Here is a 24,332-nt window from a genome sequence, read left to right as displayed (position 1 = left end):
TTCTTCTTTTTCTTCGCCTTAATCCCAACTACTTAGGGTCGGCTTAGAAAATGTTATATACTACATTATTAATTTATATTATATCACTATAAGATAAAAATAAATTTTCTTAAAATTATTTTTTTTAATTTTTCGGTCTATAGTATTAGATTTTCCTAAATGCGCTCTATTCCCCGTAGCTCCTTTGTCCTTTTGCTTACAACGTCATGTTAGTCTTTAAAAAAAACGATTAAGAAATGTTTCTGTAATATCTTTCTTGTACACGTATTTTATTAAAAAATAAAAATAAACTTCTTTTCAAGTTACCACTGATACATGCACATTAAAATTAATAGTTGGGCGGGGTGGCGTACTCTGAATAAAACTATAATAATAATAAGAGGCGGAAATTGACGAGACCAATTTAGCCACGAGCTACTGTCCGTCTAAACTCTGATTTTTTACTCTTAATAAAATCAAGCAAATTCGGTTGATTTACCGTCATTACCTTACTTATGCAGACGACCATGGCATGTGTGTTACGACGTTTATATGCTATAAAACGGTACATGTTGTATACAATACTTCATGTTGGGTATTGCTTTAGGTGTTTAGAATTGCAAGTACATTGTGTTTTCTTAAATTACTTATATGTTTAAGGCGAATGTATTAAGAATTCACACGATTAATAATTATAAACTGAATTTCATGATTTTAGATATTTTATACTTTAAATGAAAATTTAAATTCACGTGTATGATCACCTTAAGGGTTAGCAAGTTACCTTCTGGACAAGTTTTCTGCAAATTTAATGAAACTGTGTGATGTTATTTGTTAGCGACAAAATATGTATCTGTACACTAAAGTAATGCATATTCATTAATATCTACCAGAATAATAGTTTCTGAAATTTCCTAGTTTATTAAATCAGATGACTAACTAATTAGACGGCCTAATAATAGGTAGAATGATTACATTTCATCAACGATTGATATTAAGAACGTAACTATTTTTAATCGCATTTTCATAATTTGTACATCCTTTCGAAGTCTAAAGGATCCAAATTATATATAGTGCTGACTAACACAACGTTACATCAGCCACCCACTTTTTTACTTTATAGCTTTCCACCCCAATCCCTTTTAAAAAATTTTATTTAGTCATTAATCATTTGTTGTCAATATATTTAATAACAAAACTAAATCTAAAGCCTTCGAAAATTATTTGCTGCAAAGGTGGTCCTACTATTATGTTACTCTAGCATTCCATTTTTTTCTCTTTTATAGCTATGAACCTCAAAATTATTTTAACGTTCATTATTCTGTTTAGAATTATTTTTAATTATACTAATACAGTTATTCAATTATTATGAATGGCCACAAATATATCAATCACTTTTTTTAAATCCAAAGATTTTGTTATTCTCTTTTCAATGTTAATTATAAATCAATTTGATAGTCTTTCATCTGTCGTTTTGTTCCTCATGTATGTCATCAGTCAACTTAGACAAAAATATGTCCTTTCACACCCTGCACTTGATACTGGAATTATAATTGAAATTATAGCCATATTATATGTTTCATTAAAGACAATTTTATACTTTTCCTATAAAATAATAAAATTAATTTCATTTTATTTTTATACTGTTCAATGATTGATAATATTTAAACTAAAATTATTTTTTAAGTAAAGTAGAATGGACAACTGTTTTTTATTTTAAGTAATTTAAACAAATATATTTAGTAATAGCATCTGTTTGCCTGAGTTATTGAATTTAGTTTAATTAATAAACGTTTAGTTGTTAGTTTTATTTTTCTTCTGCATTTTTCAAATATTTTTTCTTCTATATAATTTTTTAAATAAATAAAATAACAAGCTTTCAAATGTAAAAACTTATGCTGTTTGTCTATAATAATATTTTTGTGAAATATTTCTCTGTTAACTAAAGGGAGTGGCGCTCTCAGTTTGCATAGATATTTGATGAGCGACTTGTTTTACTTAGTAGATAGCGCTGAGTGTATGTGTTTATAACTATGAAAATACATTTCAAATAATATTTACGGAACTATTATTATTATTATTACTGAACTTTTATCTAAATATAATGTAATATATCGGCGTAATTATTATTGTGCTATTGAATTTTTTCGAAATATTTAACTAAAAAATAACGTCTATTTTATATTAAAATTGAGTAGAAATATTTATAGTATGTATGAGTAAAAATTCATTTGAGCTTTTAAATTTACTTTATAGTCCTTTCGTAACACTTAATTACTAAAAAACATTTTTAGAGGACCTAAAACATCTTTTAATTTCATGGCTATTTTTGTATTATTTAGAATATTTTTCGGATATATATATATATAACAGATATGTGTTGAGTTTTGTGCTTACTTTTCGTACAATAAAATTTGTGATATTGCTTACTTTTTGCAATATAAGCGTTTTTATTAGGAAATATGACTTATTATCTTCATTCAAATGTTATTTGTATAAACTAACGCTTGCAGTATAATCATAAAACTAATTTTATAATTTTATTTTGGTAATAACCGCCTTAAACTATGAAATCGAATAGTTCAAACGATTCTGCGATGAGTGTCTAACAACTGAAATAAACCATTGAAATAAATTTCATTTGATACTTATAACAGTTGTCTTATTCAAGTACACATAGGTACACTATAGAATAATATAACACAACGACTAAATACAACACGAAACTAGTCGCAAAAAACCCTTTTCTCCTCAGTGACTAATGTCGACCGCGACAAGGGGATTATAAAATTACTGTATACATTATTTGATAACCTTATACCGTTGCGTTCATGACAAAAGCCTAATCCTGTCAGCCGATTTATTTTATCGTCCGGTTCGAGTTAATGAACCCGGAACATTAAATGCACTCATGTAGGTGCACATGCTGTTGAAAAACGTTGGACGATTCAATGCAATTATTTCTCAGTCATATTTATTCATTTATATTTAAGATGAAAAAAAAAAGTACATTATTTTAGCTCATTATTTATATTGCACCTCGATCATCTGGTTTTCGGATTATAAAGAATAAATTATATACTTGTACCGTACCGTAGCCTTGGGTCGACGTATTAAAACATTTAAAAATTTAAATTATATCGACGCGGTAATGTTTATTAATATGTTGGTTTAATAGCTCGTTGTATAAAATATGTGTTAAAATATACAGGTTGGTTTTGTTATTCATACATTTTTGGACGGTCGACAGAAAGAGGCGTTAAGAAATCTGTGTTGACAGACTGGTTATAGAAGAATCAATATTGATATATTTATAAATGACTCGAAATTGTTTTTTTTTTGCGATTTAACTAAAATAGTTGTAGAAGGTCGTATTAATTAAAAATAGTGTTGATTTTGTATTTTAATAAATCAACGTGTCCAATGGATACTTATTTTGAATGCCGTATTAGTTAATATGTATAAAAAATAAATTCCATGAAATTTTTATAATCTGTTTGTATTTCAATGATAACAACTTAAGTTGAATTTTACTTTTATTGTTCGAATTATTTTACTTAAATAATTGTAACTAAAAACATATTGTATGATGCTGTGGCCTAAATATCGAATATTTTTAATTAGTATTTTATTCGTTATTTTTTTTTTTATCGATGATAAATAATTAAAAAATACAATTATATTTTTTCTTCGTAAAATGGAATGAATAATAGTTATTTCATCTTAACACATATAAAATATATTTTAATTATTTTTTTTTTTATTAATTTACGTTTGCACTTGGGATTAAGGCCAGTGGAGAAATGGTAATTTAACCCTGACGAGTGATATTCAATGAATTATGTTGAAAATATCTCTGCAGAAATAGATAAATTTAAATCTGTGATTTTTCAGGAATTTTTTTAATTATTTAATAATCGTTTTAGACATCGTTGACAAACCTGTCTGAAATTGTTATTGTGCACTTACTCATAACAATTATATAATTAAAATCCTGTAACTGACTGAATTAAGACGAATTAAAAAAAAAAAAAAATTCTTGTTAATATGTTACAATTAACATAGTGTTGTTCACAAAAAATCAATTTGGCATTGGATCTTTTAAAGATGCGTCGATGATGCGTTGGCAATGACGACGTCGCGTCCCGCTGGTTGACGAGCGTTAACCGAAAGCGGGCGGGATATGGACGGTGGTGGCAAGGTGGGTACTGTAGGTGTTCGTACGATAATGTCACGATAATGTATCCATTTACGTTCGGGTTTGGCAGGCGCGTGTGCGCGGCCGCGGGACGACGGGCAACGACGACGACGACGACGACAATCAATAGTGGCGCACCCTGACGGCAACGGCAGCCGACCGAAACGCACGGCACATGCCGTTGCCGTGGCTACTGTGTTTACTGCCGAGGCGCCCCGCCGTCAGCTGACCCGGGGCCCGGCCCCGGATGGGCGGTGCGTTGTCGATTACTCGGGCCCAACCGTCGTGGCGGTGGCGTACACGCCCAACCGTTGTCGGGCGCCTGGCGAGCTGCGGTTCGCGGTGGGGAAAGACTTCGTCCGACGATCGCTACGGACTTCCACTGGATCAGTCCGTATACGTATTGCGCACCGGTCGCTATGTGAACGGTTCACGCGCGTGGTGTGACTTGTGTGATTTTTTTTTCTTCACTATAATAACATATTATTAACAATATTTACAAGAACTGAATAGGCTAACCGCCGTTGAATAATACTGTTCTGTTATTCATGTTATACATAATACATTATTCAAACGCAGCCGAAAGGTAGTCGATTAATAATTCATATCAAGTGCGCGTCGCATTGTGGTGGATAATTTTTTTTTTTTTAGACCAGTGTACGAAAATCGTTCGCAATTACGGACTTAACGATTTACCCGCGCAGTGTTCGGGGCGCGTCGGTTGAATGTGATTGGAAAGCGCGGGTGATGGCCACCACATACCTGCCGGTCAGTGGCGGGGGGGGGGGGGGCGCGGGGGGGGGGCGCNTAGACCAGTGTACGAAAATCGTTCGCAATTACGGACTTAACGATTTACCCGCGCAGTGTTCGGGGCGCGTCGGTTGAATGTGATTGGAAAGCGCGGGTGATGGCCACCACATACCTGCCGGTCAGTGGCGGCGGTCCGGGGCCCGGTGATTTGGACGGCATGGGAGGCATGTCAGTCAATCAGCCGGGCGGCCCGTACCAGCAGCCGTCACCATCTCCGCGCGGCCAAGATCATCCGGCTGGTGAAATGAAATACATGCCTCCAGGACACCATCATCACCATCACCACCATCATCAAGTTCCTACGTCTCCGTCGCCGGTATCGCTGTCGGCAGCGCCTAGTTGGGTGGACCCATGGGCCGCCACTATGAGTATGCACCATCACCAACACCATCCTCATCATCCACATCAAGGGCTCGATATCAAACCTCCGCCTGACATGCGAGCTGTGACCGGCGGCGGTGGAAATGCCCAATCGTGGCATTCTGGACCTCCGCCACCCGTGGTATCTTCTGGTCATTATAATAGCAGTGGTTCAGGGTCCCCTCAACTTGGCCATCATGGTGCTTACCATGTGATGAACGGAATGCTCGGACACACGCATCCTGCCGTTCAAATGCACCACAGCCCGTCGTACCCTCAAGTCGACCCGCAGTCCCCGGGCGGCGAAGAGGACGCGCCTACGTCAGATGACCTCGAAGCGTTCGCCAAGCAGTTCAAACAAAGGCGTATCAAGTTGGGTTTCACGCAGGCTGACGTTGGTTTGGCACTAGGAACGCTTTACGGTAACGTGTTTTCGCAGACGACAATATGTCGGTTCGAAGCGTTACAGCTGTCGTTCAAAAACATGTGCAAGCTCAAGCCGCTTTTGCAAAAATGGTTGGAAGAAGCGGACTCGACGACGGGCTCGCCGACCAGCATCGACAAAATCGCGGCACAAGGACGAAAGCGTAAAAAACGCACTAGCATCGAAGTTTCGGTAAAAGGCGCGCTTGAACAGCACTTTCACAAGCAGCCAAAACCATCAGCGCAGGAGATTACCTCGCTGGCCGATTCCCTACAGTTAGAAAAAGAAGTGGTCCGGGTGTGGTTCTGCAACCGGCGACAGAAAGAAAAACGCATGACTCCGCCGAACACTCTCGGTGGACCCCAGGACGGTATGATGGACGGCGGCGGCGGCCCAATGGGTCACGGATTGCACCAGGGCTATCATCACCAGGATCACATGCACGGGTCACCGATGGGACCGCACTCACATTCGCATAGTCCCCCTATGCTGTCGCCCATCGGCAACCACCAGTCACTGGCGGCACATTAACGTTTCGCCCAGTGGGACGTTGAGTACTCTAGGCACCTGGCAAAAATGCAGCAACAGCAGCAGCACCAGGAATGCACGTAGTAGTACTTGTTTCTGTTTCGAACAACGTCTCGCTGAGGGCGATTTTTCATTTATTGAGAAAAAATTCGATTTAAAATTACGGCGGCGAAACATCGCCGTCACCACCAACATCATCACCATCACCGTCGTCGTCGTCGTCATCATCATCATTGGACACGAACGTGCTAATATCGACGAACGGACGAAATCGTGTAATACAATGGCACTTATTTATATTATATTTACACCGCATTCATACGAGAAAACTTCAAACTTATTACACACTACAAACGATGTCGGCTATTCGCGGTACCTGACAACTATACGAGAGAAGGGTGTGACACGGCGGCAGCAGCAGCAAGCGGGACGAGGACGGACGGACAATGTTACGGACACGTTTTTCTGCGACGCTGACTAATAGTTTTTGCAAGTGAACCTGGACGACGACGATAACGGAACCTCTTCTATCGCATCGACTGTGATACGTATATAGTTATTATTTTTACTTTTTATTTGTTTGTTCAGTCCCTCGGATATCATAAAAAAATCCAGGTATATTATTGAAATATATAAATAAAACATAATTATTTTTATTGGAAAAAATAAACACACTTATCGGCTTTTCAATAATATTTTTTTAGTTTGTCCCGTTTTCGTAAAATAAAACTAGTCACTCGATAAAAAAAATAATAGAAATCCGCGTGTACGGTGTAAACGATCTCTTATGAAAACATTTCCGTAGCATTCCGTTTGTCTTTTGATTTAATTTATTATTTTTGCCCCCCCCCCCCTCCAAAAAAGGTNCCCCCCCCCCCCCGTAAAGGGTTTTCGTTGATTTTTCGTCGTCCCTTAAATTCCCGTTTGTCTTAATATTATTACTACTGTGGTGCCGTTGTTGTTGTTGTTGTTGTTGTCGTCACTGCACTTGTATTTGGTTCCTACGAAATGTTCGAGTCAAGTCCGCGAGACGTGTGCAGTGTACCTTTGGGGGGTTCTTTGAAAACCGGTTCGTACCAAACGATTCGTGTGTGTGTAACTTTTTGTATTGTGTTTTCTTTTTTATTTCTCGTTCGTGATTTATGTGACGGACGAAGAAGAAAAAAAGTAATAATAAAATTACCCCGAAAAAAAGAGAACCCGACGTCATGTACCGGTTGATAATAATTTTTTTCAAAAATATTTTACGATCACCCTGAAAATTATGTAATATCGGTACGACATCCGAATAAATCAACCCGGCCGGCCGTCTCAATAATACATTTTTTAACTCGGTCCGCACCCGCCCACGTTAAACAATCGTAATGACAATAACAATAACGACGGCAGCAGTTAGTCGTAACGGAAACATTAGAACACTCAAAGGAAAAAATAATTATTTATATACAATATTATACTTGCATAATTATCGTTGGCACAGACATTGTGTCAGGGTAAAAAATTACACTATGATAGATTTGATGATCAACTTTTTAATGGAAATATTTTCCGCTAAGTATATATATATATATATATTTATAAAATTTTTTTTTTATTTTGTAACGAATTTATAAAATAAGTCACTAGGTGTTGTTTTTCTCATTTTAATTATAAATAATTTCTATTTTATTTGAAAAACATTTTTTTTTTTTGTTATTTTTAATGATTTATATTAGTTTTACTGTGTCCTCGAGGATTTCTGACAAAATTCCACTATGTTGTTGTTATTCCTGTATGTATATATATATATTATATAACGACGATTAATAATAATAATTAAAAAAAAACACTCAATTAGCCCTAAATAAATTTTTAAACGAAATTATTATTATTATTATTTGTTATATAACGAAAGAAGGAAATATGGGAAAAAATAATCTATGCATATACATATAAATACATTGTATACATTTAGTTGATAAAAAATTGAAATAATTGTACAATTTGTTGTAAATACGAACCTAGATGTGTAAATAAAACTGTGTAGTTAGACGAATACTATAATTCACATTATATATATAAATATATAGATAAAAATTTAATGATAATAAAAGGTACACTTTTGAAACGTGTAATTTTTGTTTGTTCGTATACATATTATGTTTTTATTAAAAAAAAAAATCAATTGAGGAATTAAGTCAAAAAAAAAAAAATAATCATAATAATAATACCTGTTGATGTTTTTTTCTATATTTATTATTTAAATTTATATGTGTTGTATAAAAATATTTGGGGTAAAAACGATTTGAAATAAAAATTTAAAAACAAAAACCAACCAAGAATTTTTCAATCAATACACATCTTTCTATCTTATCCTTAATTGCAAACTAAAGCAATAGCAATGTACGATCAAAGTATAATTTCACAGAGAGCTTATCGTCCAGGTTTATGAGTCGTCGAGAGTTATTTTCCAGTAATAACATTTGGAAATTGTTCTGTTATTACAATTTTTTTTTTTATAAATAATACTTTTTCTAGACGAGTACAACAGCTAAACTATGACGGACGACTGATATTGTTCGATCGATTTTAAAACGAGTGTATAGCGTAAAAACTACGTTAAAATATGACATAAAAATGCCGTCGACACTTTGTTGGCGTGTCGTTGTGACAATGGCATTTGGACAAACTTACAGGATAATTTTTCGTCGGTCGGCCGATTGAAAAGTTGATCGACACGTTCCCCAAAACGAATTTCGGTGATGAATTGAATGTGTGAATATTGGAGAGACTGGTCGATTGTCTAGCGATCAAAACGATTAACATCTCCCGAAACCCTTTTCGACGTGCCCCATTCCCATTAACATGTCACAGACCTCGAGGCTTCTGTTGATCATTGTGAGCGACTGATACGAGTTCTGTCCGGCAATCGATAGATTTCCGACCTGTTAACGCAGCACACAATACACGAAACACTATTGTAATGCCCTTTTTTTTTTTTGTCTGGATTATGGACTCTCGGTTTCGGGTGGCCACTATTTCAAAAACACCATATTTTGATACCTTACATTTAGTTAGGGCGGAAATCTTAGGTCTCCGTAATTCCATTGACAGACAGGTCGTACAAAGCGCCGTCCGTCATTCCGTGTAAAGTGTTCTCTTGTAACGGAGGTCATCGTCGTCATGAGCATCGATCAATGGCGTTCTACACAGTTATCATCTCCACGACACCATCGCCATTAATGTAAACATGGTTGACAGTTGTCTGCTGCGTTGTGACGAGCAATAACTATCGGTTTTGGTGATCCCAAAACGGTTATTTTTAAGTGTGGATAAGTAGAACTAGTTATTTTGAAATGACCTATTTGTTAACATTAAACGGACATTAGTCTGTAATGGTTCAAGTTAATGAGTCGAGTCCCATACGACAGTAATTGTATTTTAACCCTATTGACGACTGCCGCCGGTATTGCACTTGGAAAATAATTACTAGAGTTTGTAAAGCGCAGGTACAGAAAACCGGTAGTAGTAGTTGCCATTACAGAAAACAACACAATTACCAATATTGTTATTGTCGTAACAACGGTCGGATTTCATCGGAAAAGGTCGTGTCATCGAGACCATTACGCCACAATGCACAGGGTGACCAGACAGTAAAAAGCGGCGGGGTGCTGCCAGCGTGTGTTGTATCGATCAATTGGTTTCGATCGCGCGTTCCCGTTGTAAAGCAATGGCGTATTTGTTTTCCTAAGGGAATCGCGGCACAGACACCCAAAACAGGAATATCGTCAAATCGGTAGGAACGAGTCGACCGTATCAGAGCAGCTGACGGTGGACAACTCGTGTTTGCTTTGCCACCACAAAATACCGTCGATAGAGAGAGAGAGAGAGAGACATGTGTGTGTGTGTGTGTGTGTGTGTGTGTGTTTTTATACGGGTTTTTAATGGGCTAATAATACGGCCAGCGGTGCCGGTCACTCTGTCGGCCGGAAAGGAGGTGTATAAATCGTTAAATTAAAATTTATAGCGCCGTGTCTTGATGCGCGTCCGACAATTGGCCCCCGAGAACGGTAGTTGTAAATGTTACGTGCGGTTTTTCGCTTCCCCGAAACGGTCGCACAGCAGTGTCTACGCTGAGAACAGTGCGACGATCGCTATCTCTCTAGGCACCTGCCGCGTGTACACGTCAAAAATTGTTGCCGCGCCGCATGCGAACCCTCAAAACGCGCGATAATAACCGACACATGTGCCCGTTTAATTTATCGTTTTACCGGAGAAAAAAATATAATTAAAAATCAACACCGAGAAACGCGAGCGCTGGAAATGTGCAACGTTATATTTTTTTGATCCCAAACCCGCCGCGCAAATAACAGTAATTATTCGCGGCGTTTTTCTTTTCGACCTGATCGTTTCTGGACACGCGTTCTCCCCCTCCCCCTCGCCAAGGACGTGCGAATAGGACTTCTGAGGTAGGTGTACGTTTTTTATTGTTGCTAACCGACCCGCGAGGTAATGGCGAATTGCGGGCAGAGTTCGCGTGCTGCCGTTCCGGTAAATCGGCCGACTGGGACGGTCGGGGCGAAAGACTTGTTTTCGGTACGAGGGAGACTTAAAAAACGGCGGACGCGTACGGTTCACCCGGTAGGTCATAATCGCAACAGTAGTAACCACAGTAATGACATCGTGGCTCATTGTTTTAATGTATTCCGCGACAAATACTCGCACGCATTACGTACACGGTGTTGTTCGTTTTTGTTCATCGCCGCGGTGTACGGGTCGCCTGGTGTGAAGGTCACGGGAATAAATCGACCGACGGCGGTGGCGCAGGAACTCAATAATTATTATGCGTTACTATTGCACAGCCAGAGGAGGAAACGCATTACAGCCCAAATATTTTTATAATTATGCGCAAACAATGTATATTGTCTTGGCCGATTACCATATTGACCTAATTTTATGTATTATTTCTTTTTCTATCGCTATTCAATATTTCAATGTAATGTTCTCTCTGACGCGTAAACGGACTCGACAAATTTTTAAACACGGTAATTATTCGTTTTTTACCATTGCGGCGTTATCGCGGTGCCTGTGCACATACACACACACACACACACACACACTGCTCATAATAGTACACGTACGCAAGCCACCAATCGCAATTATACGTGTTATTCTACAAACGGGACGACATGGCCGTCAAACAATGGCAAACGTCCATTGTTTAATATCGTAATTAACAAGTGCGCTGAAATGGCACCGACCGGCGTAGGCAGCGGACGAGCGCGCGCGGGGGTGAAAAACTGAAGCGCACAATACTCACCGAAATCGTCGGAATAAACGACACGGACTTTCCGGACACGTTGTCCGATTGTAGGACCTGGAAAATGTCGTGCCCCACCAGACCACAGTAGTTACCAGCGTACACGGACATGATCTGTTCGTGTCAGACGGTTTGGAGATGGCACACGTCCATTGTGTTTAAAATCATAATTAACAAGTGTGCTGAAATTATGTAATATATATGAGCACTCGATTTACATGTGTTATATTGTGGCACCGCTGCGCGCGGTCGACCGACTGTCGGTTTGGTTTATTTTGTGCGCAAAAACTGTCACAGACGTTTTCATTTAGAGCGCAGTACAAAAACCGGAACGAAAATTAACAATACACCACCGCCGGGTGTACATCATTAGGAGGGTGTGATGACATTGGTGTTGTGCAATCGCCCCCTAATAGAATCGTTTCAGGTAAGTGGGTAGCGTACAGATTGTTGTTAGCGTTATTATTACACGTCTGCGAATAGGCAAAACGGCATATCACTGTGGCAAGGAACAGTTTCGCGCACATTGACCGTGACCGTAGTGTGCTTTAGTCACTGGCTGTGGCCGCCGGCCGCAACACTGATAAATTACTCTCTATACGTGTTATGATTCATTCGGTCTTTTCGTTCGTTTATAATGATAATAATAATAATAATAATAATAATAGTAATAGCGATACTGCGCTTGTACAAAAGTCGACGGGTTCGGCGGCCAACGAGGAGCACGACCCGACGCGACGTGGGAACACTACAGTTCCGACGGATGAGTGTTTATATTTTCTTTTCTTTCAATTTGACCATCAACACGCCGTGATGGGTCCACGACGCCTACGCGACTCGTCTGCCGGCGATTGTTTTCGAAATACGGTTATTGGCCGTGGAAAAAAAAAAAAACCGTATCGTTCAGTTAGTCGCCGCGCACTGCGAACACGTCAAGAATTTCGCCGGTCGACCAAAAAGCATACGGGAATCGTTTCTCCGGCAATCGCCGCGGTGACGACACGTGTCCGCGTGGGCGGATGATACGGTTGTGCTGTTAACCGCGTGTGTGCGTTGTCGGCGGCGGTCACCTACTTCACCGCTGTAAGTACGTTGGTTACGACGGAACGCGGCCGCGATTTGTACAAGAAAATAATAATATTCGTTGGGTTGTTTATGTGACAGCCGGTCCGTTTGTGGGGAACCGCGTGAGCCCGTTGAAAAGTTTATGGTCGAAACGCTGTTTACGTTTCGTTGGAAACCTGTTTGTTGTGCAACCGCGTTGTCCTCTGGTGACGCTTTACGCGCACGGGGTTGCTAAAAAATTCATTTACGTTTGTGCATTTCATACGAACCGCTGGGGTAATTTTACCTCTCTCGGTCGATCGCGTCGCCGTTGCCGGTCCGAGCGGCAGCTGATTCTGAGTCATTGTGCTCCCAAATGTCGGTCCTATTGTTACAGTCATGTTTCGGCCATAACTCGAAAAAAAAGAAAAAACGACTAAAACCAAACGAGCGCGCGGTGGCCGCACGAAAGACATGCACCACTCTCGGGGCACAGCGCGTTCCGTAGAAGAATGCGGCGGATATTGTGGATACCTGTTGCGTTATTTTTGTGCGTTACACATACGCGGTATGAACAATAGGTTCGGTGGTGCAGTACGTGTCGAGAATTCGCCGCGATACACGTCTGCAATAATAAATAGGCAACGTCAGAACGGCCACTACGACAGTGGCATTTGTCTGGGTCGTCGCCGCCGTAGTGGTGGTGGTGCGGTTCGCGACGATATTATAATTAATTTCGGTAGGGGTATCCGCTTTATCCACAGCGAGCTATTAATTATTATTTTGGGCTGTTAACGTCGCCCGTGTGTGGTGAGTATGGGAGGTCCGCTCGTTGTTGCCGTTGAAAATTTACACTTGTAGTCATTTTGAACGTCGGGTAGATGACACGGTCCGGCGGATGTGTGTGCGCGTCGACTTCACTACATCATCGCCATACACTCACACGAAATACACACCGTGTCTGGTGTTAAACGCGTTTGTTTTACTATGTACGCGGCCTCTCCAGTGTGCATCGTGTGCGGCCGCCCAAGGGGTCACAGCAAAAGTGCTAAAAACGCACGTACGGTGCACCTACGAAACGGTAACGGGCCATGGCGGTCATTTGGAAAACCGTCGCGATCAGCACCACCACGGGGTGAGTGTCGACCCTCACGGCAAGTCACCTGTTCGCCCACAGAGTCGTTCGACAATTGTCGACTGCGACGTCCGTGAGAACATCAACGGCACCGAGTGATCGCGTTTTTTCCCTTTTTTAACGTTTGGGGCGACCACTACATGTAACGACTCGATGTAAACTCGGGTCGTGGCTTCGCATTGAATACCCCAAAAGGGTTAGACAGCGCCGCAAAAAAGTTTTGGGTTAGTGCGTGTGTGTTCCATACGATAACCGCAGAGCAGTGGCGCCTCGGGATCTCCGCGCAAAGTTTGTTTAATATGTTTCAAGACCGCAACACGAAGATATAGTTATTCAAATTTTAAAAGTTTTATAATACGCGGTTAACGCTGGTGTTGTTTTTTTTTTTGCCCCGATGAGAAAGGTTTTCGGTAAAGTTTCCAGCAAACGGTTCTCCGTAATTAATCTGGTTTACCTTATGCGGGTTTGTGGCTTTGGACGTTAAAAAAAACCGGTGTACGGCGCGGGAGAAACACGACGTTACTGAACTGTCAATAGTTTGCACGGATTGCTGGTGGCGGTTCTTTATTTTTTTTTTTTTGGTACGAAGGTGTACACCTTGATATTTACGGCGGATTTTTTAAACGTCTACACTAATTAACGTTAGCGGTTTTTGACATGGTCGCAATTTTGCATAAAATGCAATTACCTTACGCGTAGGTGCGATGCAATGTAAATGAAAAATCCACCGCCGTCCGGTCACAATCGGATACGACGGGCAGTGAACAACCGTCAGGCTGTTTCGACGAATTGATTTAGACACACCGTTTGTAAACAATCGGTTTGCTACGAGCCGATTTTGGAAACGTCTTGACCCCAGAAACTTGTTCGTCCCGACACTGGGGGAGACGCTGTTGGTGTAGTGCACTCCATCCGGACTCACATTGTGGAGGGTGTAGTAGGTTCATTGAGCTCGCATACGGTGTCGTCGGGTATATTTTATTATTACTATGATATTTTTTTTCATATGTAAATATGTCCGTCCGGTTGTGTGTGTGTGTTCGTTATTGAATAGCCAAAGCGGCGGCGGCCGCTGTCGGGCTTATTTTCAAACCCGTCGAGTAACCCACCGCCAACGGAGAGGACAGTGCGAGGGGAACGCACACACGCGCGTCGCATCGCATACACAAACACACGGGCCGTGGATTCTGTCCGTTCTCCGCTGGATTCTTTTACCTTTAGTGTGCATTATATGACACGTATTTTTAAAAGCGATGGGACGTTTTGAACGGAGTAGTCGTCGGCCGCCGTTCGACAAAAATATTTGTGTGCGCTAGAAAGTAGCTATTAAAAAAAAAAAAACTGGGAACGGCTTTCTTGGTCCATTGTACTGTTCTGCTGCTTGTAACAACCACCTCACGGCCGTGTGCGACACCGACGTCCACCGTACAAACACACAAGGATTTTCGGTTTCTCGGTTTTCCTGCCGGTCCCAAATGCTGCCGTTGTGATTTTTTTTGTTTCTGTGGCCTGGGGGACACAAAGCGTCGCACCGTAAAGGGCGTGGAGGAGGAGGAGGGTAGCTTGTCCGGCCAAACAATGGGAGTTCAACACGCGCGCACACGTGGGTTATATGACAAAAAAAAATCAAATAAAAATAAACAGTAATAATAAAACGCAATAGTAGTAACCGGTGGACGCGATTATAACAATGGTCGTAACAATAACGCGGAATCGGATTTTTTTGGACGATTCGTGACGGATCGGTTAAAATCGGTGCGGTCGGAGGGGGTGCCGAAAACTACGGGTGTCCCAGGGACAAAAAAAAACGGGTGTCGGCGGTCGACAAAAATTATTAAAGGGGTCGAGCGGGCAAACGAAAGCGACGCGGAGCGCGAGGAGCACTTTGGTCGCGGTGCTCGAGATAAATGCGAAGCGATAATTTTCACCGGAGGCAAAAGTACACTGCACCGACTTCTGGGCGTTGTAAAATCATTACGGCAACAATAATTTCACCCTTTCTGCCGCTTCGAACTTAAGTCGGCCGCGTTACAATTCCCCAAAGTCTTTAATATAATAAAATATGTACCTATGTTATTTTTTTATATTGTGTGTGCGACAGCGTAGCACACGTACAGTTTAATTTATTCAGAGGCATAACAAAAATGGGCAGAGAAAAAGATGCAGAAAATTACCAAGGGTCGACTGAATTACGGCGGTAAAAAAGAAAACGTGTTTTTTTTTTTATTTGCGCAACAGAATGTTTGCACAATGCGACCAAGTAAAATCTACAATTGATGATTGTCCACTTCATTAAGGCGAATTCTTGCGATGTATTTGCGCGGCAGCACAACTATCATAGGAAAATTAGTTTTGGTAGTTAATTTTTTTTTTTTTTTGTCTGTTATAATTACACTCTAGACCATTGAACTACAGTTATATTTAATTTTCGTTCAGTGAAAACCGTTCTGCTTCTGATTTACTTAAAGAGTTTGGCGAAGATTTTCCATAGACCGTTTCTTACTGTTATTCGTTTTATACTAAAAAAAGAATAATATATATTTTTTATTTTTTTGCGGGAGTTTAAATTATTATTTAAGCTTATATATATATATATATTATAAAATTCACTTTTTATACCTCCGAACCTGCCTTAGTCTAAATATTATAATTATAGTTAACCCATGTTCCAAACGTCCGTTTTAAATCTGTTCCTTTATATTATATCTATTTGATGTATAATAGTCAGCTTTTTTTTATAAATTTTAACTCCAAAACTTGTAAGACTGAGGTATTTTATGAATTGTGTACCTAAACACAACCTGGGCCAGTAAAAATGATAGTTTAAATGAATACCACCTCACGATCATAGAGTTTTATTAATCTAGTTACAATTGGTAAAATATTTTCTAAATCGAAAGCCCACAAATGATTTATATAATTAATGAATCACCACCACGAAAAAAGAAACGGCGAAAGTTAAGCTTCTACATAAATTTCGATATCCCTCCTTAAATCAAATTTTTTTGTAATATCTGTGACACCAAAGTACAACGCGTTCCTGATTTTACTGCATTTGTAAATTCAATATAACTATTAAAATTATTTACTTATTAAAATTGTACAATTTTAAGACCGTGGAATTTTATTCAATTATTTAAAATTTGAGCACTGCGACGGTATTTTATGTCGTCTTGCTTATTATTGTTATTGTTTTGTTGCGTCGTTAATTGTCCTTTAGTTGATCGGATCATTGGCGGTGGGGCCAACAGAAGATCCTAATTCCCTTCCGGTGGCTTCTATTTTGCTATTTTCGTTTGGACTACCACAGTAGTAATGATTTAGCGAGGTGCTGATACGGCGAAAATAACTAATAATTTACTTTAAGCAGCTAATGAATCGATGTAAACATAGATTAGTTTAAATAATAGGTTTTGTTAGGTCGTCGAAAAAATCATTTATGTTCCTAAAACATTTTTTGTTTAACAAAAGTATTTTATTTAATGAAGAAAATCGTTTCAATGTTGTAAATTGAATTAATGTGAATTAAAATGAACTTTGTGATGGAAGTGTTGGGCTCTTGATTCACACGATGTTCTACTGTCTCAAGACCATCAAAATAACCAAGTCAGCAGTCCCGGATATCCGCGCCCTTTCGGGAGTTACGTTGGCACAGGACATTCCTGGACGCCCGCCGTCCGTTTTCAGCCTGTCTCGTTCGTTATATACGTGACGATTGGTTACGACAGTCAATGGATCTTACTGGCACAGGTATTGTCTCACGTCGTCGGATGTTCTACGTGTGTTGCGACCAGTGTACACAATACACATATTATTATTTTTTTATTTATTATTTTTATGGTTAAGTTTTTTATTTTTGGCGGATATGCCGGTGGTTACGTGGCTCTGCCGTCGTCTCCGGCCGACGAAAAACAATGGGTAACACACACACACACACACACATAGGTGAACGAAGGGGGGCCAAAGAGGGAGCGTTTAGAATGCACCGCAATACACATCGGTCGTTCCGCCCACGAGCGCCTCCAAAACGGACGTGATGTAAGCTCGCAAACAATCGAATCTTCGTTTATACAAAACACACACACACACACACACTAAGTCATTTGTGTTTGATGAACGGCAAATTATGATTGTACCTCCTCACGTTATACTTTCATTCATTAATTCTCAACTGTCTATTATTGACGGTGGCAAAAAATAAATAATACATAGATACTAGATGACTGAACACATCAGATCTGGTCTTCAAACATATTTCATATTCAAGTTTACACAATAATATTGTAACAATCGTAACGTATAAATATAAAAGCCGGGCGGTAAGGAGACGACTAAGTCACGATGCTCCAAAATAAAAGAACCAGACCGGAAACTTACGGGTACATGGACATTGTCTCGCAGTGAATGGTTTGTGTCTCTTTTTGTGGGGAGAATCTCAATAATTATCGTCATTTTGTTTTAAATATTAAAAATCTAGCGAATTTATTTCATTTTAACACGCCCAATAATTGATATGGTACGGTCTTTTATGGTCATTTTCGATTTGTTTGTGACAATATTCAATAGTAGTTCGTATAATTTTCGAAAAAAATAAAACTTTTTCTTGAATGTTATTCAACAAGGTGTTATGATAAAAAGCCTAAACCTACGACCAAAACCAGTTCTACTACACACTATTAAGCGAATACGACTTTATCATTTATTTTCCTTAGTATTACATTATCTTCATATTACATTTGAGTCTTTGCAGAACCGTAACTGTAGTTCATCTGTAAAAATTTGTAAATTTTATTTGAAAAAAACAACTATCTTAATGGTCTTTTACTTAAATTTTCACTATTTTATTATTAAAGAAAATGACAATATAAATTTTTACATAAGAAAAATGGTAATTGAACATTAACAAAATTAATCATAATACACTTTGGATTCATTCGATAATATCGATGACCGATTTATAATGAATTGTGATATAAAACTAAAACATGTTCATCAACTCGCTTTTTAACTATATCAAATCTAATATGTTGAAACATCGGATAGTAATGAATTTATTATATCTTTGGTAAAAATAAATTTACCTTCCTAGTTAGGCAGTAGTAAGTTAAGTTTTGAATAATAATGATGTTTGCTAATTCATTGTAAATTAATACTTAAATGAATAATCAATGTATTACCATGGAGTGTCAAAATAATTGTCGTTAAAACAACAAAATAAAGTAAACATATTTATACGCACATTCACGTGAAAAAATTATTTTTATTAATTCCACCTTCAAAAATTTTGGATAAACGATTTTTTAATAAGTGTAATTAAAATGTTTTATTTACATATAGCCAATGTTTATTTAACTTGGAAGTTATACTTGACGCGAAAAATTTATAAATTTTTTATACATATATTTTTGTTGTATAGTAATCACAACTTACCATTGAATGACATTAAAACGATAAATACTTTTTTTTTTTTTTAAATTAAATAAATTACCATTTTTAATTAAATAACAGTAATGTTTTAGGAAATGTGGTCAGAGTAAAACTTTTTATTGCCAGAACCAATAGTCGAGAATTCTATGTTTTTTGTTGCTTCCGCAAAAGGGACGGGATTGGTTCGATTAAAATATTGTACTTATCATTTGATTAGGTAGTTATTACTTTTATACATGTTAGTTTTACTTTATCGTCCATCGGGTGTGTGTTGCCAGTGAATTACAATTTTTGGATAGGACTGTTCGCCACACGGCTGAATTTTTAACTTGAAATATTATGCTGAAGAGTCGGATATCGAAGTGTCGTAGAGCTCTACAAAATAAACACAGTACTACAAAGATGGTGACATAATCCATTTAAAATTTGGACGAGTAAAAAAAAAAGTTAAATAAGTTTACTCAAGCAATTATAATGTAGTCATCTGATATTTATTTACTATCTGTTATTTCATCTTTTCCATTAAACTGAACATATTTTAAGTTTATAAATTTGATGCAATTTTTACTGTAATCAATAAAAAACTATTTAGTTTCGACAACATTTATACATGTTTTCTGCTAAAATTTGTACAGTAATTAAAATTGACTTATAAGGACGTTACCACATTAAATATATTGACTGGTTTTAAGTGATATGAAAAAGTAATTAGATATCAATTGACTGAATCAATATGTATTAGGGCAGATGAAATTATCGAATGGAAATTAGCAACATCTCTTCAAACATATATTTTTCTCGATAAAATCATATTTAAATGTAAAAAATGGTAAATTTTTTTTAATGTATATGTTAATGTTAATGGTAATGTTAATCAGCTTTCAGAGAAGAAAATTTGTGGTTTATTTTTTTTATCGACAAATGCATAAATTAAGATTAAGTAACAATTTTTGCTAATAGATTCTACTGTATACTGTTGATAGATTTTATTTTCAATGCAATTAAACCGGTTGGAATGTTTGTTTTTAAATTTTAAATAATTTTATTTAACCAACTTATGCGGAAACTAGATTTATGTATGAAAAAAGAACATGTCTATTGTAGAAATTTATCTGGCTTAGTCTTACGCATTAGAATTAAAAACGCACAATAAAAATTAATCTTATTATGTAATACATTAAGTAGAAATATTTTAAAAATAATGGGAAAATTCACTACGATACAATAGGACAATTAATGTATATATTTTTTAACTTAGAGGTAAACTAGTTCAAGAAGAAATAGTTTTTTTCGCAAAATGAAGGTTAATTTTGACCATCATCGAGGTTTTTTAAAATTCAACTATCGAATTTTTATAGTATTTATTTTAGGTCAATATAATTTATTTTTTAATCATGGCGTGACATTGCTTAAATTTATAGATGATTAGTCACCTAATAATTAACTAAATTTTATGTATCGAATGACTAGGGTAAAGTTATTTAAATGTAATGCAATAAAACCTGTACTTGGCTTCAATGATAATTTTGGAAAAATAAATTTTAAATTTCTACAATAGGTAAAATTTTTAAATATAATTGAAATGCAAATTTTTTAATTTTCTAAAATAGGGTTTAGCGGTTTAGCAAAACTGAGAAGTTTTTACCTGGATGTGCGTTTTTTTGTCTGTCCATTGAAATTCTTAGTTCTCACTGGACCGATTTTATTAGTCTGTGCGTCAAATGATCCCGATTTTAATAAAATTAGACCTATTGTTGCCGAAAATTGGAAAAAACCATCTCGATTTTAGAACATAATACATTTACGAAAAAAAAGTTTTTAATTAAAATCAGTATAACATTGTGAGGTGAGTTTCATATATATGTGTATCATTTATGTAGCTGTAAAGCTGTTATTTGTAAATAGTTAATACTCCATTTATAAAAATATGTTACATCGATGGGAGGGTTGGGTTCATTGTTTTATAACAAAATAAATGTTATTTTTTGCTCAATATCTAAATAAAAGCAACATTTTTAGTAAATAATTCGGTGAGGAGTTACAGCCATCCCCGTCTAGATGTCTGCTATAATATGACTACATTAAAAAAATTTGTATAAGTAATGATGAGTTAAAAATCTTTTTAAATATTTTCAATTAATTTATTAAACATTAATTAGTAAAATGTATTTATTTTAATCCTAATAACTATATAATATAAATTAATTAATATATAAATAACATATATGATTGTTTCAAGATTAATTTTTTTCTTACTATTGTTCTTAATGGTTTTTGGTGTGTTTACTTAAGTTCTTGTGGTAAATTTGATCCTTATTTATCTGAGTAATATAGAATAAATGTGTACTATTAATAGTATCTTGATTTTCCATATTATTTTCTAAAACGCTTACTGTCAAAGAAACTGCTTTTATAAAATTTATCTTTGGAAAGATGTGTTTCTGTGTTCTTTTAAATTTTATTGAATTTTGGGTGTTTTGGCAAGTTGGTTTATTGCCAAAGAAAGGAAACGGGTAATTGCCCTTCGTCTATATGCATTGAATCTATGATATTTCTTGATTTAACTGAAGTTCCTTGATTAATTATTCTTTTCTTCAACATATTTTCCATTGTAGTTATTGCATTATCAAATTCCTTAATCACGTCATGTTTTACCTTAATATTCTTTCGCTTTTGATTTACTTCATTTGGTACTGATACATAGGAACATTATCTAGCCTCATTTTATTTATAGCATGAATAGTCATAGTGGAGTCAACCTGTAAAAAAATGTTACATACTTTATGTAATAATTATTTGTTTACCTTTACATTTTGATCGTTAGTCATTAGGACTATTTCTTCTTGTGAGGATCTTTAACCATTTCCATTAACCTGAAATGTTTTACTACTTACTACTGGGATTTGAGCATTCCTTCAATTAACATCGATTTTGTTTTCTTCTTCTATATTTCTACGTTAGGCATAAATACTTGTTCTTCATATAAGAGTCGTTCACCATTTTCATGAACCTGAAATGATTCTTTATTGCTTGTATCTGGGCTGCCTCTCAGTAATTCTACTATCATAAACGGTTTTGTTCTCTGTTATATTTTTACGTCAGGTACAAGTTCTTTATCTTTTTTTACATCATTGACTTTATCCCAAAAATGAATTCTAATTTGATTAGGCTCAGTGTCAACGAGAAAAAGACGTTGTTTTACTACTTTTAGTTATTGTTTACTATTTGACAAATAATTGTGTGTGATAGAATTATTATAAAATGTACACTTTAAATGATTTTATGAAAGTCAATTAATCTATCTGTACTTTTGACTCATCTTTGAAATTTTTTTTTTTAAGTTCTCACTTGCTGCGCTTCTTAATTTGTATGATTAGGAACGTATGACCATCTGATTGAATTGGCTGATTCAAATTAAGAGTATGTTCACTCATGTTTTTTTCGTACGTTAACTTGTTAAGTAATGTTACTTTCTTCTGCACTTTTCAAATACTAAGGCTGTATTGGTAATTTTTTTTGGAATGAATATTTGTTATAGCAATCCTAAATGTGGTTAAAAAGAATCGGTTCGGTAAGAGCTGAGAAAAAGTGGTAACAGACACAAAAAAGAAACACATCATAGTAAAATTAATACCTTCTCAGCTTCGTATCAAAGCTAAAAACTGCGATTCTAGACATTAGACATTTTGGCAACAAAAACCACTTTTAAATGGAGATTTTATCCAATTAAATATAAATAACAAACATTTTTAAGAAAATATTAAAGTAATGTAACATTAAAAATATAAAATTGAGAATTTCAATACGAAAGCTATTTTTGTATTAAAAACTTAATATTAATATAATATTCTATATTTTTTTGAATATAGTATCTATTTACACTACAAAAACAAGTCTAAAGGTAAATTTTTTTAATTGAAATATTTACAAAAGGTTAAATTTATGATACATATAAAGGTGTTAATATTTCCAGTTTTAATTTAAAAGGAAACTTTTTTGTCATTGTACCATTTTGAATTTCGACTTTAAAAAAAAAAAGTGATAGGGAAATATCTAAAATATTTATAAAAATAATTTGTTTTGATTCATTAATTTATCAAAAAATAATGACAGTTTTAAGTAAAAAAAGTTTTAAAAATATCGAAAATTATCTATATTTGAGGGTAATTAACTAGATACGTTTTGATGGATAGATAGATTGATAGATACGATTATTAAAATTGGTTCCATTAATCTGAAAATAAATGGTAAAAGAATTACTTGTTATTTGAACCAGAATTTGAGTATTTTCAAGGACAGAAGATGGTAATTTTTATTCGTGTTACACATATCTGTCAAGTACCCAAAGTACGAAATCTTTTAGACTATATTTAAAAAAGATTTACAAAAGTTTGCATACCCAATGCACAGAGGTCACAAGTAAGAAATAATGCAATTTTAGTTGGTCGTGTAATAATTATTAAAACAATCGAGAAAAACATTAAAAAGCTGTCGAAATAAAAAAAAATATTTAGAAGCCACATAAATGCAAAAATATTAAGAAGTCGTATAAATGCAAAACAAAAAGAAGCTGCCACATAAATGCCAATAGAATCATTTTTTTACTCGATTGTTTTTTGGAGAATTTTTGATGTTATTGTTATTATTGGATATCAACCAAGGAAAAGATAATTATTTTTGTATCATAAATTTCCAGTAAATATTCATTACTTCAAATGATTTTCAAGTTTAATAAAATATTCGTAAAGAAATTATTAATTTTTTTTTTTAAGAATATATTTTATCATAATAATGCGCAAAAGAATATTCTCAAGGATAGTTACGTTACTGAAAATTTTCTTTAGAATATTCTTTCTTCACTTAATTAATTGAAAAAAATGCGCTCGCTAATAGTCTAAAATCTAAGCACTTATTTACTTAAAATAAGACTATTAAGAAATCGTAGTTTTAGATTTGATTACTTAGGGTAAAAAAAATCGTTATGATTTATACTATAGAGTTCTGAAAATCTTGACTGTACATTATATTTTCCAATGTGATCTACAAAACCGTAAATAGTAAAATCCATTCTCCAGATTTGAAGTAGAACAATATAAAAAAATAGTTTATATATAAATTTGTCATTTTT

The 24,332-nt window shown here is 36.0% G+C and overlaps 1 protein-coding gene and 1 long non-coding RNA gene across 3 annotated transcripts in view; both read left to right on the top strand.

Annotated features, from left to right (window-relative positions):
• Nucleotides 1–4,986: 4,986 nt before the first annotated feature.
• On the top strand, nt 4,987–7,159 carry LOC126903668 (POU domain protein CF1A). The gene has a single exon (XM_050682030.1). The coding sequence runs from the start codon at nt 5,085–5,087 to the stop codon at nt 6,300–6,302; it is 1,218 nt and encodes a 405-aa protein (XP_050537987.1). The 5' UTR covers nt 4,987–5,084; the 3' UTR covers nt 6,303–7,159.
• Nucleotides 7,160–7,170: 11 nt separating this feature from the next.
• LOC126903669 (uncharacterized) overlaps nt 7,171–24,332 on the top strand; it is a 35,498-nt gene continuing 18,336 nt past the window's right edge. Inside the window, exon 1 of one of the 2 annotated variants that reach the window (XR_007703567.1) lies at nt 7,171–12,025. This is a non-coding gene — a long non-coding RNA (uncharacterized LOC126903669). Of the gene's footprint in view, nt 12,026–17,021; nt 17,528–24,332 lie in introns of those variants that run through there. The other variant, XR_007703568.1, reaches the window with a different exon arrangement.

This window comes from Daktulosphaira vitifoliae, unplaced genomic scaffold, assembly GCF_025091365.1.
Source record: "Daktulosphaira vitifoliae isolate Bord-2020 unplaced genomic scaffold, ASM2509136v1 Scaffold_4, whole genome shotgun sequence".
NCBI classification, from domain to species: domain Eukaryota; kingdom Metazoa; phylum Arthropoda; class Insecta; order Hemiptera; family Phylloxeridae; genus Daktulosphaira; species Daktulosphaira vitifoliae.
Note: the sequence above shows the minus strand (reverse complement) of the source record. Positions and strands in the feature narration are given on the sequence as shown.